The sequence below is a fragment of the Microcaecilia unicolor genome, chromosome 3 (genome assembly GCF_901765095.1).
Source record: "Microcaecilia unicolor chromosome 3, aMicUni1.1, whole genome shotgun sequence".
NCBI lineage: Eukaryota > Metazoa > Chordata > Amphibia > Gymnophiona > Siphonopidae > Microcaecilia > Microcaecilia unicolor.
The window spans coordinates 517,900,053-517,914,013 of record NC_044033.1 but is presented as its reverse complement, the minus strand read 5'-3'; the positions used below and the strand labels follow the sequence as shown (position 1 = coordinate 517,914,013).

General features: G+C 40.9%; 1 protein-coding gene across 1 annotated transcript in view; it reads right to left on the bottom strand.

Moving 5' to 3' along the window:
* GRIK2 (glutamate ionotropic receptor kainate type subunit 2) overlaps positions 1-13,961 on the bottom strand; it is a 989,144-nt gene that overhangs the window by 59,818 nt on the left and 915,365 nt on the right. Inside the window, exon 14 of the mRNA XM_030195188.1 lies at positions 3,647-3,872. Within this exon, the coding sequence (XP_030051048.1) occupies positions 3,647-3,872 (226 nt within the window). The remainder of the gene's footprint in view (positions 1-3,646; positions 3,873-13,961) is intronic.

Sequence of the window (13,961 nt, the reverse complement as noted above, 5' to 3'; positions counted from 1 at the left end):
AACTTATCACCACAAGAATTCTTCTGGTTTTGCTCCTGGCTACTTGAATCACAATGATTTGAACATTGTGCCTTCTACTAAACATAATACTAACAAAAGCACTAAAACTTTTTGTAATAAATGCCACTTCATTAAAGTACCACTGTCGAGCAACTTCACTTGTTCTTATTTTCACTGTCTGTAGGTTATGTCAATGCTTGATCAGTTGTTAACAAAGCTGTAATTATTAAAGATTGGATAACTGATGCTCAATTTGATGTTGTTATAATCTCTGAAACTTAGCTACATGCAAAAGGTGATCAAATTAAACCATAAGTACATAAGTATTGCCATACTGGGACAGACCAAAGGTCCATATTGGCCACTGTTTCCAAGAGTGGTCAATCCAGGTCACAAATACCTGGCAAGATCCCCAAAAAGTGCAAAACATGTTATGCTGCTTATCCCAGAAATAAGCAGTGGATATTCCCCAAGTCCATTTTAATAATGGTCTATGGATTTTTCCATTAGGAAGCCATCTAAATCTTTTTTAAACTCCGCTAAGCTAACCGCCTTTACCACGTTCTCTGGCAACGAATTCCAGAGTTTAATTACACGTTGAGTGAAGAACAATTTTCTCTGGTTCATTTTAAATTTACTACTTTATAGCTTCATTAAATGCCCCCTAGTCCTAGTATTTTTGGAAAGAGTAAATAGACGCTTCACATCTACCCGTTCAACTCCACTCATTATTTTATAGACCTCTATCATATCTCCCCTCAGCCGTCTTTTCTCCAAGCTGAAGAGCCCTAGCCACTTTAGCCTTTCCTCATAGGGAAGTCGTCTCATGCGGTGACCAGAATTGAACACAATATTTGAGGTGCGGATGCACCATGGAGCGATACAAGGGCATATAATGTCCTCATTTTTGTTTTCCATTCCTTTCCTAATAATACCTAACATCCTATTTGCTTTCGTAGCCGCAGCAGCACACTGAGCAGAAGGTTTCAACCTATCATCAACGACGACACCTAGATCTATTCTTGGTCGGTGACTCCTAACGTGGAATCTTGCATTAAGTAGCTATAATTCGGGTTCCTCTTTCCCACATGCATCACTTTGCATTTGCTCACATTAAACATCATCTGCCATTTAGACACCCAGTCTCCCAGTCTCATAAGGTCCTCTTGTAATTTTTCACAATCTTCTTGATATTTAACAACTTTGAATAACTTTGTGTCATCAGCAAATTTAATTACCTCACTAGTTACTCCCATCTCTAGGTCAGTTATAGATATGTTAAAAAGCACCGGTCCCAGCACAGACCCCTGGGGAACCCCACTAACTACTCTTCTCCATTGAAAATATTGACCATTTAACCCTACTCTGTTTTCTATCTTTTAACCAATTTTTAATCCACAATAGAACACTACCTCCTATCCCATGACTCTCCAATTTCCTCTGGAGTCTTTCATGAGGTACTTTGTCAAACTCCTTTTGAAAGTCTAGATACACAATATCAACCGGCTCACCTTTATCCACGTTTGTTCACCCCTTCAAAGAAATGTAATAGATTGGTGAGGCATGATTTCCCTTCACTAAATTCATGTTGGCTTTGTCTCATTAATCCATGCTTTTGAATATGCTCTGTAATTTTGTTCTTTACAATAGTCTCTACCATTTTGCCCGGCACCGACATCAAGCTTACCGATCTATAATTTCCCGGATCTCCCCTGGAACCTTCTTTTAAAAATCGGTGTTACATTGGTCACTCTCCAATCTTCCGATACCAAGCTTGATTTTAATGATAAATTACATATTACTTACAATAGTTCTGCAAGTTCATTTTTCAATTCTATCAGTACTCTGGGATGAATACCATCCGGTCTAGGTGATTTGCTACTCTTCAATTTGTCAAATTGCCCCATTACATCCTCCAGAGATTTCATTCAGTTTCTCCGACTCGTCAGCTTTGAATATCATTTCTGGCACCAGTCTCTCTCCCAAATCTTCCTTGGTGAAGACCGAAGCAAAGAATTCATTTAAAATCTCTCTGCTTTGGCTTTGTCTTCCCTGATTGCCCCTTTTACCCACCTAGTTATTCCATTCTTCATTTCCCTAGAGCTAAAAAAGGGGGAGGTGGTTTAGCTGTCATCTATAAATCGTTATTTGAAGTAAAAAAAAATGATCTCCGAATTCCCATCTCCTAATCTAGAAATTGCTACTTGTTCTGTATCTTGAGATTCTTTATTTAAACCTATCTGTCTTCTAATGTTGTAACATCCTCCTAATTGTTAGACTTAGTTGAGGCTGATCTTACCGAATTCATCTCCAATGCATGTATTAATAATGATAATATCATTATGTTTGGAGATGTTAATTTACATCTTGAAAACATTACCAACCAATACACCAAGAATTTCCAAGAATTCCTTAATGTTTGGCAATTTTTGCTTTTTAGTGGAATGTCCTCTCATTTTAACTGTAATAAATTAGATATATTAGCAATGAAATTTACAGACCCAGCTACTTTTTTCATCTCAGATTTTCATTGGATCCCAATACCTTGGTCAGATCACAGTAGCCTCTTTTTTAAATTGCACTGGAAGGAAATTAATTGTCATTCCAAATCCCGAAATTTGTTACATTCCTTTAAAACTAGAGGTAAAATTGACCTTTTAAAATTCTGGTCCAATGAGTCATTCAGTGCATTATTTACTTCAAACCCTTCCCTGAATTTCATTCAGTAATGGAATGATACTTGTAAAGCAGTCCTTGATGTTATTGCACCTGTGACTGTGAAATCTCGTCCAAAAATATTATCTCCTTGGTTCAATTATGATCTTTTACAAATGAAGCATAAATTCAGGAGACAGGAGAGAAGTTGAGGTAAGGACAAATCCATTGAACAATGGGTTGCTTGGAAAAAAAAAACTTTTGAAAATCTACAAAGGTATGATACATTAGTGAACCCGAGCAAACTTTACTCATTAGATAGTAGTTTATTGGACTCTCAACTAATAACCAATTCAACCAATCCTACACCTACTGCTGACCACTTGGCTACTTATTTTAAACAGAAAATAGCTAAAATCAGACTACAACTTAACAATACCCCTTCATCTATAGATTCATTTCCTCTGTTTACATGATCCTCACGTCATCTAAATAAAGGACCCACAAAAGCAACTCTTTTGTGGGTCCTTTAAATAGTATCACAAACAGCTAGAATTTGGGTTTTCTCCAGAACAAGTAGCACTGCAAGTAGATAAGTCAGCAGATTACTATTCAGTTCAAAGCACCTGAATGACAATTTGATAACAATGAGCTTATATTTAGGTACCAAGAAAGCACCTACTTGGAGTAAATGCTTGCACCTAGATTGCTAAAACACTCAACAATTGTAGTATTTTATGTATGTGCCCACCTTCAATCTACACATGATTGCATTTAGATGCCGTTTTGTAGAATAGTGAGTAGCCAGACTATTGTCATTTATGTACATATGTGCTCATATATGCCATGATCCTGTTATTCACATGTGTACTTTGGGCCTAAATGTTATCACCTACTTTACCTGGTATCTTGTTCAATTTTTTGAATTATCGTTAGTTTTTCCTACAGCTGACATTATTGAATAAAGCCGATGGGCTAGCACACAACATACCCATGGGAGTTCCAACGCCATAGCCTTTCGAATCTATCAGGCCACCGATCTGCGTCAGATTGCAGTTGCGTTGTGTGACGTACTCGATGGTTGTTGACTCCATTAGAAAAGCATAATCGGAGGTGAGCACACGCTGGATACCCTCTTCAGAATTCTTCACTAGCACTGAATTGCTTCTACTGTTCATGAAGGCCCACATTTTATCGTACGTTGAAATTTTTGATTTCTGCAACACAGAAGGTTGAAGGATGGTGACATATTAACAAAGAGAAGTCTGCACAAGAATACATTTTTTGTTCCAGTATCTTTATTGAAAGTTTTCAGAAGACAGAGAACTATTAACCATACAAAGCAGCAAAAGAATAATGCAGCATATATAGAAAAAAGTACGAGCCATTAAGATCTCACCAGAAATTGAACCATTGATTCCCATATCCAACACCACTGGACTAATTGATCATCTTTTTTCTATGTTGTTCATACTTTTGAATGACACATTCCATATTCTGGCAAACAGACACAGCAAAGATGACAACGAAAAATACACAGTCGGTGCTGTAAAACTTTAATAAAAGCATTGCTCGAATTGACATACGCCTACGTTTCAGCCACCTGGATTGAAATGTTCAGTCAAAGCTCAACGAACGACAATTAAGAGGAGTGACCCTATAGCAGGATCCAACAAGTCAAGCGGAAGATATTCAGAAGGACCAGACTGGTCCTTCTGAATATCTTCCGCTTGACTTGTTGTTTCCTTGTGTGTTTTTGCGGGAGAATTGGACTCTCTTTGTTGTTCTCCTATAGCAGGATCGCCAACATTTTAAAATCAATAACGTTAATGCTTATTGGAATATACAACTTCAGTGGCATAGGACTCCTGATGCAGGCCAGGGGGTTGAAATGCAGGCTCATGTTGAGTCGAGCCATGCCTCCATTGCCTAAGGTACAAACTTAGATTGTGAGCCCTCCTGGGACAGAGAAATACCCAGTGTACCTGAAAGTAACTCACTTTGAGCTACTACTGAAAAAGGTGTGAGCAAAATCTAAATAAATAAATATGTGGAATGTTGCTACTATTGAAGATTCTACATGGAATGTTGCCACTATTTGAGATTCTAGATGGAATGTTGCTATAGTGGAGGAGTGGCCTAGTGGTCTAGTGGTTAGAGCACTGGTCTTCACTGCTACTCCTTGTGATCTTGGGCAAGTCACTTAACCCTCCATTGCCTCAGGTACAAACTTAGATTGTGAGCCCTCCTGGCACAGAGAAATATCCAGAGTACCTGAATGTAACTCACCTTGAGCTACTACTGAAAAAGGTGTGAGCAAAATCTAAATAAATAAAGATTCTAGAATTCTAAAGAATAACAGGATTCCATGCAGAATTTCAAAGTGTAGCAACATTCCATGTAGAACCCCAAAGAGTAACAAGATTCTTTGGGATGGAGGAGTGGCCTAGTGTCCAGAGCACCAGTCTTGCAATCCACAGGTGGCCGCTTCAAATCCCACTGCTGCTCCTTGTGATCTTGGGTAAGTCACTTAACCCTCCATTACTTCAGGTAGAAACTTAGATTGTGAGCCCTCCTGGGACAGAGAAATATCCAGTGTACCTGACAGTAACTCACTTTGAGCTACTACTGAAAAAGGTGTGAGCAAAATCTAAATAAATGATTTTTTACTATAGTAACCTGAAAAAAGAATGGTAACTTACAATCTAAAATCAGATGCTTCATTACTTTTTCCTTATAATTCACTATAATCCAAAAATGAGAGTCAACACTGAGTTAGAGGTTAGGTAGAGGATAATTGTTTTCCTTAAAATTCCATCTCTTCCTTGCAGCCTCACATGCCACCACCATCTCCAGCTATACAAAATACGACTATCAGTCATTAAAAAAGGGAACTAGACAGCACAGTATGTAATCTATTAGAATATACATGGACATTTCCAACTCTTCTTGCTAGGAGCATGAAAAACAATTTCAGTGTTCTCCATTGTGGCGAATATAAAGAATGCAAAATGTGATGCCGAAGGAGACAAGAAACCTGGTATAAGTGGAATAACTAGATAGAGAAGCATGAACGCATAAAGGTGTGCACGCACAACCACACAAATATATCTTGTAAATATAGAGCTAGGCATCGTGGAGGGGCATTTTTGATATGACGTCTAAGTCTGAATTTGGACGTTTTACAAAAAACATCCAAATTCAGAACAGAAAAGTAGGTCATTTTCAACAAAAAAAGAGTCTATTTTTCCCTTTTGAAAATACTCTTTGGCAAAATGTTTTGTGATTTGGACGTTTTATTTTTGGGTACATTTTCAAACAAAAATAATGTTGAAATGCAAAACTTCCTGGCAATATGGATTCTATTCCCACTGCAGCTCCTTGTGACCTTAGGCAAGTCAAGTGCACAAGGGGCATTTTTGGATATGACGTCTAAGTCTGAATTTGGACGTTTTACAAAAAACATCCAAATTCAGAACAGAAAAGTAGGTCATTTTCAACAAAAAAAAAAAGTCTAGGCCGATCTGGATCCAAGATGGCGACTTGTTGAACAGCCTAAACGGACGCATTCTGACCTGTTCTCGAGCCAACCTGGTAGCGAACCTTACCCGATTGCAGATGGGTAAGAGGAGAGGCAGAGTCCGAGAGGCTCCCCGCGTATCAGGCGGAATGCCCCAATCGCGCCAGACGACGCTGGAACAGTTCCGTGTTGGGTCTGGTCCCACGTTGGCGTCGACTCCTTCTGCCGGGGCTGGCGCTTCGGCGCTAGACAACAGCGTAGACGGGGCTTCCCTGAGCCCCGTCAAGCGTGCAGCACCCCCGCAACCCGGAAGTGAAGCTTTGGATGCAAGCCCTGGAGCCATGGCCTCAGTAAGAGAACCGGGCGAACAGGGAGGGAGCCTGCACGAGCTGACAACTGGAGCCCAAGTTTGTCCAAGTTTAACAGCTGTTCAGGTTTTGGAAAAAACAGTGAGTACTTTGGAGCAAGCTTCTAAGGCCCCTCTCCCGGATTTTTTTGGTGGGAAAGATAGGAAAACCTGCTGTAGTGACTTTAGAATCACTGTGGGACTTAACTTAATCTACTCAATCAGCTTTACAAAACTTAATTCTGAAAAATATGGAGACCATAAAAGTTCTTTCAGAGACAGCATTAAACCAGATACAAACTAATACACTCCAAGCCTCTGAGGTTAGAAGGTTGTCAGAAAAAACTGAAAAACTTGAACTTTTGGGACAATCTCTAGTTAAAGACAAGAACTATACCTCACGACGCCTGGAGTACTTGGAAAATCAATCTAAAAGACTGACTTTGCGTTTTATAAATTTTCCTCGGTCTCCTTTGGTGGTACCAATTCAAATGGTTAGAAAATATTTTATGGAAACTCTGGGAATGCCAGAGACTTTGTTGCCGCCTATAACACGTGCTTATTATGTTCAAACTGGTGGGAAACCACCAGAAAATTTACAACAAGATGCAATGAACCTTACGGCATTCCTAGAATCTTCTCTAGAGGTCATCACCCAGCGAACCACATTATTGGTAACTTTTGCGATGGAAATGGATAGGGACGCCGTCCTTAAGCTTTCTTTGAGGCATTTAGACTCCCTGTTTTTGGGTTCAAAAATTAGAGTTTTTCCTGATTTAGCTAGAGATACTCAACAGAGACGTAAGATATTTTTATCTTTACGTCCTAGAGTTAATGCTATAGGCACAGATTTTCTTTTAAGATTTCCATGTGTATGTAGGATAAAATTTCAGTCTAAGCAATACCAATTTTTTGACCCAAAACAGTTGGAAGATTTTTTATTAAGCAGAGAAGAGGTTAATGTACAAGTTTAGTCACATATGCAACACTGTATGGCAGAGCTGAGTTAGCCGCTCGGGAATCAAGCTGTTCTTTTTGATATAAAATGTTTAGTATTGTATTGTATTTCCCAATGTCTTGGATTGATTACCTAAATTGTGGGCGTTAGTTTGGAATAATATTTCGCAGTGTTAATTTGTAGATTCTATTTGATTTTTATTTGTATTTTTCAGAGCTGTGTATTATCACTCATAAGTAAAAATTATGAATGTTAAAATTGATAAATGAAGAATTTAAAAAAAAAAGAAGTCTATTTTTCCCTTTTGAAAATACTGTTTGGCAAAATGTTTTGTGATTTGGACGTTTTATTTTTTGGTACATTTTCAAACAAAAATAACGATGAAATGCAAAACTTCCTGGCAATATGGATTCTATTCCCACTGCAGCTCCTTGTGACCTTAGGCAAGTCAAGTGCACAAGGGGCATTTTTGGATATGACGCCCAAGTCCGAATTTGGATGTTTTTGTAAACCAAAATCATGGAACAATGCTGGTCAAGAGTGGTACGGAAGGGGTCGTGTAGAGTAAGTAACGGTGTTTCGGTGCTGTGATTGGGCCAAAAGCCTGATTGATAAGGATGGAGAACATTGCTATGTTCGGTGTGCTGAGCCAGCTGAGAATGGGCTAGTTTCTCCAAAACTTTGGAAAAGAAAGGATGGGTAGATATTGGGCGGAAACTGGAGGACAGAGAGAGGTCAAGGTGTGGTTTCTTAAGGAGAGGATGAAAAAATGTGTGTTTCCAGGCAGTGGGAAGGTTGCCTTCGGAAAGTGAAGCTGACAGGAGCCCTTACGCCAAGCCCCCTCCCTGCCCGTCTTCAAGTCTTTGCTTAAAGCCCACCTCTTCAATGCTGCGTTCAGCACCTAACCCTTACCGCTCAGTGAATCCAGACTGCCCCAATTTGACTGCCCCTATCGGACCGACCGTTCACTTGTCTATTAGATTGTAAGCTCTTTGAGCAGGGACTGTCTCTCTTTGTTAAATTGTACAGCGCTGCGTAACCCTAGTAGCGCTCTAGAAATGTTAAGTAGTAGTAGTAGTAGTAGGAATGAGGTGGCATGAGAAGCATTTAATCAGAAGCGTGGGCCATGGGTCGGCACAGGAAAAGTAGGTATTAAGGGATTTATTTAATTTATTTATTTATTACATTTGTATCCCACATTTTCCCGCATAGCAGTAGGCTCAATGTGGCTTACAAGTTCCGGAGACGAGAGTACCAACTCCGGGAATATATACAGTGTGGAAAATAGAGTAACAGTAGGTGCAAGGCAGCTGATAAGGTTCCGGAAAAGAGAATACAACTCTGGGACGAATATATAGTAGCATATAGAGAGATGTAATCCCAATGAGACTGATAAGTCTCCGGGGATGGGGCTACAGCTTCTAGTGAGCAATACAGAGTAGGATAAGGGTAGAAGTACACTTAAATATAACTGGAGTGGATAAAGGTGGATAACAGTGACCCGATGGAAACAAGTGGATAAAGGTGAGATAATGCAATAGAAAGATTAAAGGAGGACGAAGATGAAGAGGGACAAGGGGAATTGGTAGAGCAAAGGGTCGCAAAGAAGAAAAGGGGGAAGGAGGTAACCTTTTATAGAATGTGGAGGGTACATTTGTGTGGGTACATTTAGCCATTTAACCAGGCCAATTTTCAAAGGCTTTTATATAGATAGTTAGGTCTATAATTTGTCACTGAGAACCCTTTGAATATTGACTTCCATGACTCTTTGTCACATAATTAGTACAGACCTTACAATCTGTTGCACAGTTATTAGAAATAGAGTATATGGCTTGGGATTATCTCTTAGGGCCATGAGAGAAGATATTGGTCCAGTTTGATCAAATCCCTAGCCTATGAGATTAGAAAGGGCATGAGTAGAGTGGGTCATTAACCAGGAACCTAGAAAAAGAAGGCAGTGAGTAAAGAGCCAGAGAACTTTCCCCCTTAACCAACCTCTCCTCTTCCCCCATTCTCTATTTCTGTGGATAACACTCTCATCCTCCCTGTCTCATCAGCTCGTAACCTTGGGGTCATCTTCAACTCCTCCCTCTCCTTCTTTGCACATATTCAGCAGACTGCTAAAACCTGTCGTTTCTTTCTCTATAATATCAGCAAATTCACCCTTTCCTTTCTGAGCACACTACCAGAACCCTCATCCACACTCTTATCACCTCTCACTTAGACTATTGCAACTTGCTTCTCACAGGTCTCCCACTTAGCCATCTCTCTCCTCTTCAATCTGTTCAAAATTCTGCTGCACGACTAATATTCCACCAGTGTTGTTATGCTCATATTAGCCCTCTCCTCAAGTCACTTCACTGGCTCCCTATCCGATTCCGCATACAGTTCAAACTCCTCTTATTGACTTATAAGTGCATTCACTCTGCAGCTCCTCAGTACCTCTCCACTCTCATCTCTCCCTACACTCCTCCCCAGGAACTCCGTTCACTGGGTAAATCTCTCTTATCTGCACCTTTCTCCTCCACCGCTAACTCCAGACTCCGTTCCTTTTATCTTGCTGCACTATATGCCTGGAATAGACTTCCTGAGCCGGTACGTCAAGCTCCATCTCTGGCCGTCTTCAAATCTAAGCTAAAAGCCCACCTTTTTGATGCTGCTTTTAACTCCTAACCCTTGTTCAGAACCCTTATTTTATCATCTTCACTTTAATATTCCCTTATCTCTTATTTGTCCTGTTTGTCTGTCCTAATTAGATTGTAAGCTCTGTTGAGCAGGGACTGTCTCGTCATGTTCAAGTGTACAGCGCTGCGTACGTCTAGTAGCGCTATAGAAATGATAAGTAGTAGTAGTAGTAGTAGTAGAACACACTCCCTGGGAACACAGAGAAAGTGGACTGGGGGGAGGGGTGGATATTCTAGTTTGTGGATTGCAGCGGGAAGGAGACAGTGATCTAGAAGCACACGAAGGGCAATTCTGCAACCTAGATGCCCACATAAATGTTTAGAATACTATCACTTACACGCATTAATTGGACAATTACCTGAGAAAATGTGAACAGGGAACTTAAACACTATTAAGAAAGAATTAAGGTCCTGTTACCAATCCAGGTCACAAGTAGATGGCAAGATTCGGAAACTGTAAAACAGATTTTATGCTGCTTATCCTAGAAATAAGCAGTGGATTTTCCCAAGTCCATCTTAATAATGGCTTATGGACTTTTCTTTTGGGACATTATCCAAACCTATTTTAAACACAGCTAAACTAACTGCTTTTATCACATTTTCTAGCAACGAATTCCAGAGTTTAATTACATGTTGAGTGAAGAAATTATTTTCTCTGCTTTGTTTAAAATTGACTACTTAGTAGCTTTACTACATGCCCCCTAGTCCTTGTATTTTTGAAAAGCATAAACACGCGATTCACGTCTACCCATTCCACGCTACTCGGTATTTTATAGAGCTCTATCATATCTCCCCTCAGCCTTCTCCATGCTGAAGAACCCTATCCACTTTAGCCTTTCCTCATAGGGAAGTTGTCCCTTCCCCCCTTATCATTTTTATCATCGTTCTCTGTACTTTTTCTAATTTTACTATATATCTTTTTTGAGATGCAGTGACCAGAATTGCACACAGTATTCAAGGTGTGGCTGCATACTGCATAAATGCAAGGGGGCATATACACAGGTGGAGCAAGGACAGGCAATGGGGTGGGTGCCCACCTATGCATGTAACGTATAGAATACTGTAAGTTATGCACGTCCCTGCTGCATTTATGCAACTGCAGTTATGCCAAGTCTATGGCTGTTGTAATTGTGAGCGCATGAATGTAAGGCTCACCACTACCAATGGCATACTATGATAGAATCTGGGCACCCAAATACCATTACGAAATAGGCTCTCGCCTATGTCCTCAGCATGCTAGCTGCTAATTCTATAACGGCATCTTGGTGCCCAGATTTGTTTTACAGAATACACGAGTAAGTTGGCCTTTGCATGCCAACAAGTAGGTATGGTATCCTTGACCATGTCAATGTCAGGCATAATGTATGCACCTAAATGCATCACTTTACAGCATAATGCACAGTATTTTGCAAGATATTCATGTATATGTGGACCTGCCCAACCCTCTCCCTCATACGTATGCCCCTTGCATTTCCACTCTAAGCGAGTTGTGTGTCCACGTTATGGAACAGTGAAGATGACCCAAAAGCAATGGACGACGCTTCAGATAAGAAAAACTGTTTATTAAGGATGGTGGAGACTCGACACAGCTGTGTTTCGGCCAGCTAGGCCTGCATCAGGAGTCTCTTGTATCAAATAAGATCATCCACTGAAGATATTTTTCATCGTCTGTGCATTTAAGCAATAAAATGATGCACCTGGTGCGCCAAAACAAAAGCTAATGCAGGCAAAAGAACTTCGAGCATGAACCCATCTTCAGTGGATGATCTTATTTTGTTACATTTGTACCCTGCACTTTCCCACTCATGGCAAGCTCAATGCGGCTTACATGGGGCAATGGAGGGTTAAGTGACTTGCCCAGAATCACAAGGAGCTGCCTGTGCCTGAAGTGGTAATTGAGCTCAGTTCCTCAGGACCAAGGTCCACCACCCTAACCACTAGGCCACTCCTCCACTATTTGATACAAGAGACTCCTGATGCAGGCCTAGCTGGCTGAAACACAGCTGTGTCGAGTCTCCACCATCCTTAATAAACAGTTTTTCTTATCTGAAGCGTCGTCCATTGCTTTTGAGTGATCTTCTCTGTTTTACTTCATACTATACTATTGCGGAGATTTGTTTCTTCTGTGTGTACATAGAACGCTGCAAAGCATGTGACTAGTACTTTCACTTGTAACTGTAACCATCAGATGCAGAAGTGCTGGTCTTCACTCGGACCTGATTCAGTAAATGGCGTCAAAAAAATAGGCACTGGAAAAATCAGCGTTCAGCGCTATTCTATAAAGGGCACCCTGGAATGAGTGCTCTTTATAGAGTAGCACTTAGGTGGGATCAGGGTTACCAACTCCGTGGTTTTCCCGCGGAGTTGGGTGGGTATTTTTCTGCCAGCCATGGGTTTCTGAGCCAGTTTTGGTTATTTTTGGTCCCACCGCTGCTGGATCCTCTAATAGGAGGATGAGGAGTGATGAGGTCATGAGCTGATGATGGAGGAGAAGGAGTGAGGGTGGAGCAGAGCAGATTGGGGAGGACTCGGAGCAGCAGAGCAGCAGCAGAACATCTGGAGGAGAGAGAGCACTGTGCGTAGCAGTTGGAGCAGAGCAGCCACGTGGGAAAAGGAGAGGAGGCAGCTTGGGAAACACCTCCTCCCCCCCCTCCCCCACTCCTCAGATAGCCCATTCAGCAGCTTGGGCTGTTTTGGGGCTCCATTTGGGTGCAGGTTGAGCTGGGAATTTTTTTTCCTATCTGGCAATCGCCTGGCTGGGATTCACACGCTCAGCTTTGGGCACGAGGACATACACCGACTGAAACCTGGTCTAAATCCTGGCGTGCAAGTTGGGGGTGGATCCCTGTAATTTCTCCTTGAATATTTTTTTAAAGTTTAGGGTTATTCCATTCTATAAAAGCTCTATATACTGCTTGCATCCCAAGCAAGGGTTTGCTGTGTTTAACATCTGAAGAGTCTCCACAATAGAGGAACATACAAACTCAGAACTTTGGCATAAACATACATTCACACTTAGACATCAAAATCTAACTCAAATAGATACATTTTCAGCACTTTCCTGAAGTAATAATAAGAAAGTAAGCGTTTTATCTCCCATGGCAATCTATTCCAAACCTTTACACCCTGAAAAGAAAAGGAACAATCAGAGACAGATTTGAAAAGAATGTTCCTAAAAGAAGGAAAACCAATTTGTAATGTCCAAGAAAAGCAAATAGTATGTCCTGATGCAGGGATCTGAACCAACTCTTTCTTCTGCGGGGACGTTCCCAGTGGTAATCGGCAGCTGGCTCGTGCTGGACAGTTATCGCGTGGGTAACATGTGAGGCCTTACCGCTAAGTCAATGGGTGGCGTTAAGGGCTCAGGCCAAAATGCTGGTTTTCATTTTGCCTAATGTCCATTTCCTGCCTCCCCCCCCCCAAAAAAAAAACCCAACAACAAATGTTTCTAAAAGAGGGAAAACCAATTTGTAATGTCCGAGAAAACCAAATAGTATGTCCTGGGGATCCGAAGCAACTCTGTAAGCCCTTCTGAGTTCTGACCAAATAAAGACCAAGCAAGCTAACTTGACGCTAATACGCTTCCGAATTAGTAGCCAATGAAGGATCCTCATATATGGGGTAACAATGTCGAATCTCCCCTTACCAAAAATCAGTCTTAACAGCCATGATCTGCAGTAGCTGTAACCTCCTATGAAGTTTAGACGACACATTTTGATACAACGAATTACAGTAGTCCAATTGCAGCAAAAGAGTTGCCTGCACTAAAGATTTTCAGAGGATTAAGTTAAGCGCTGG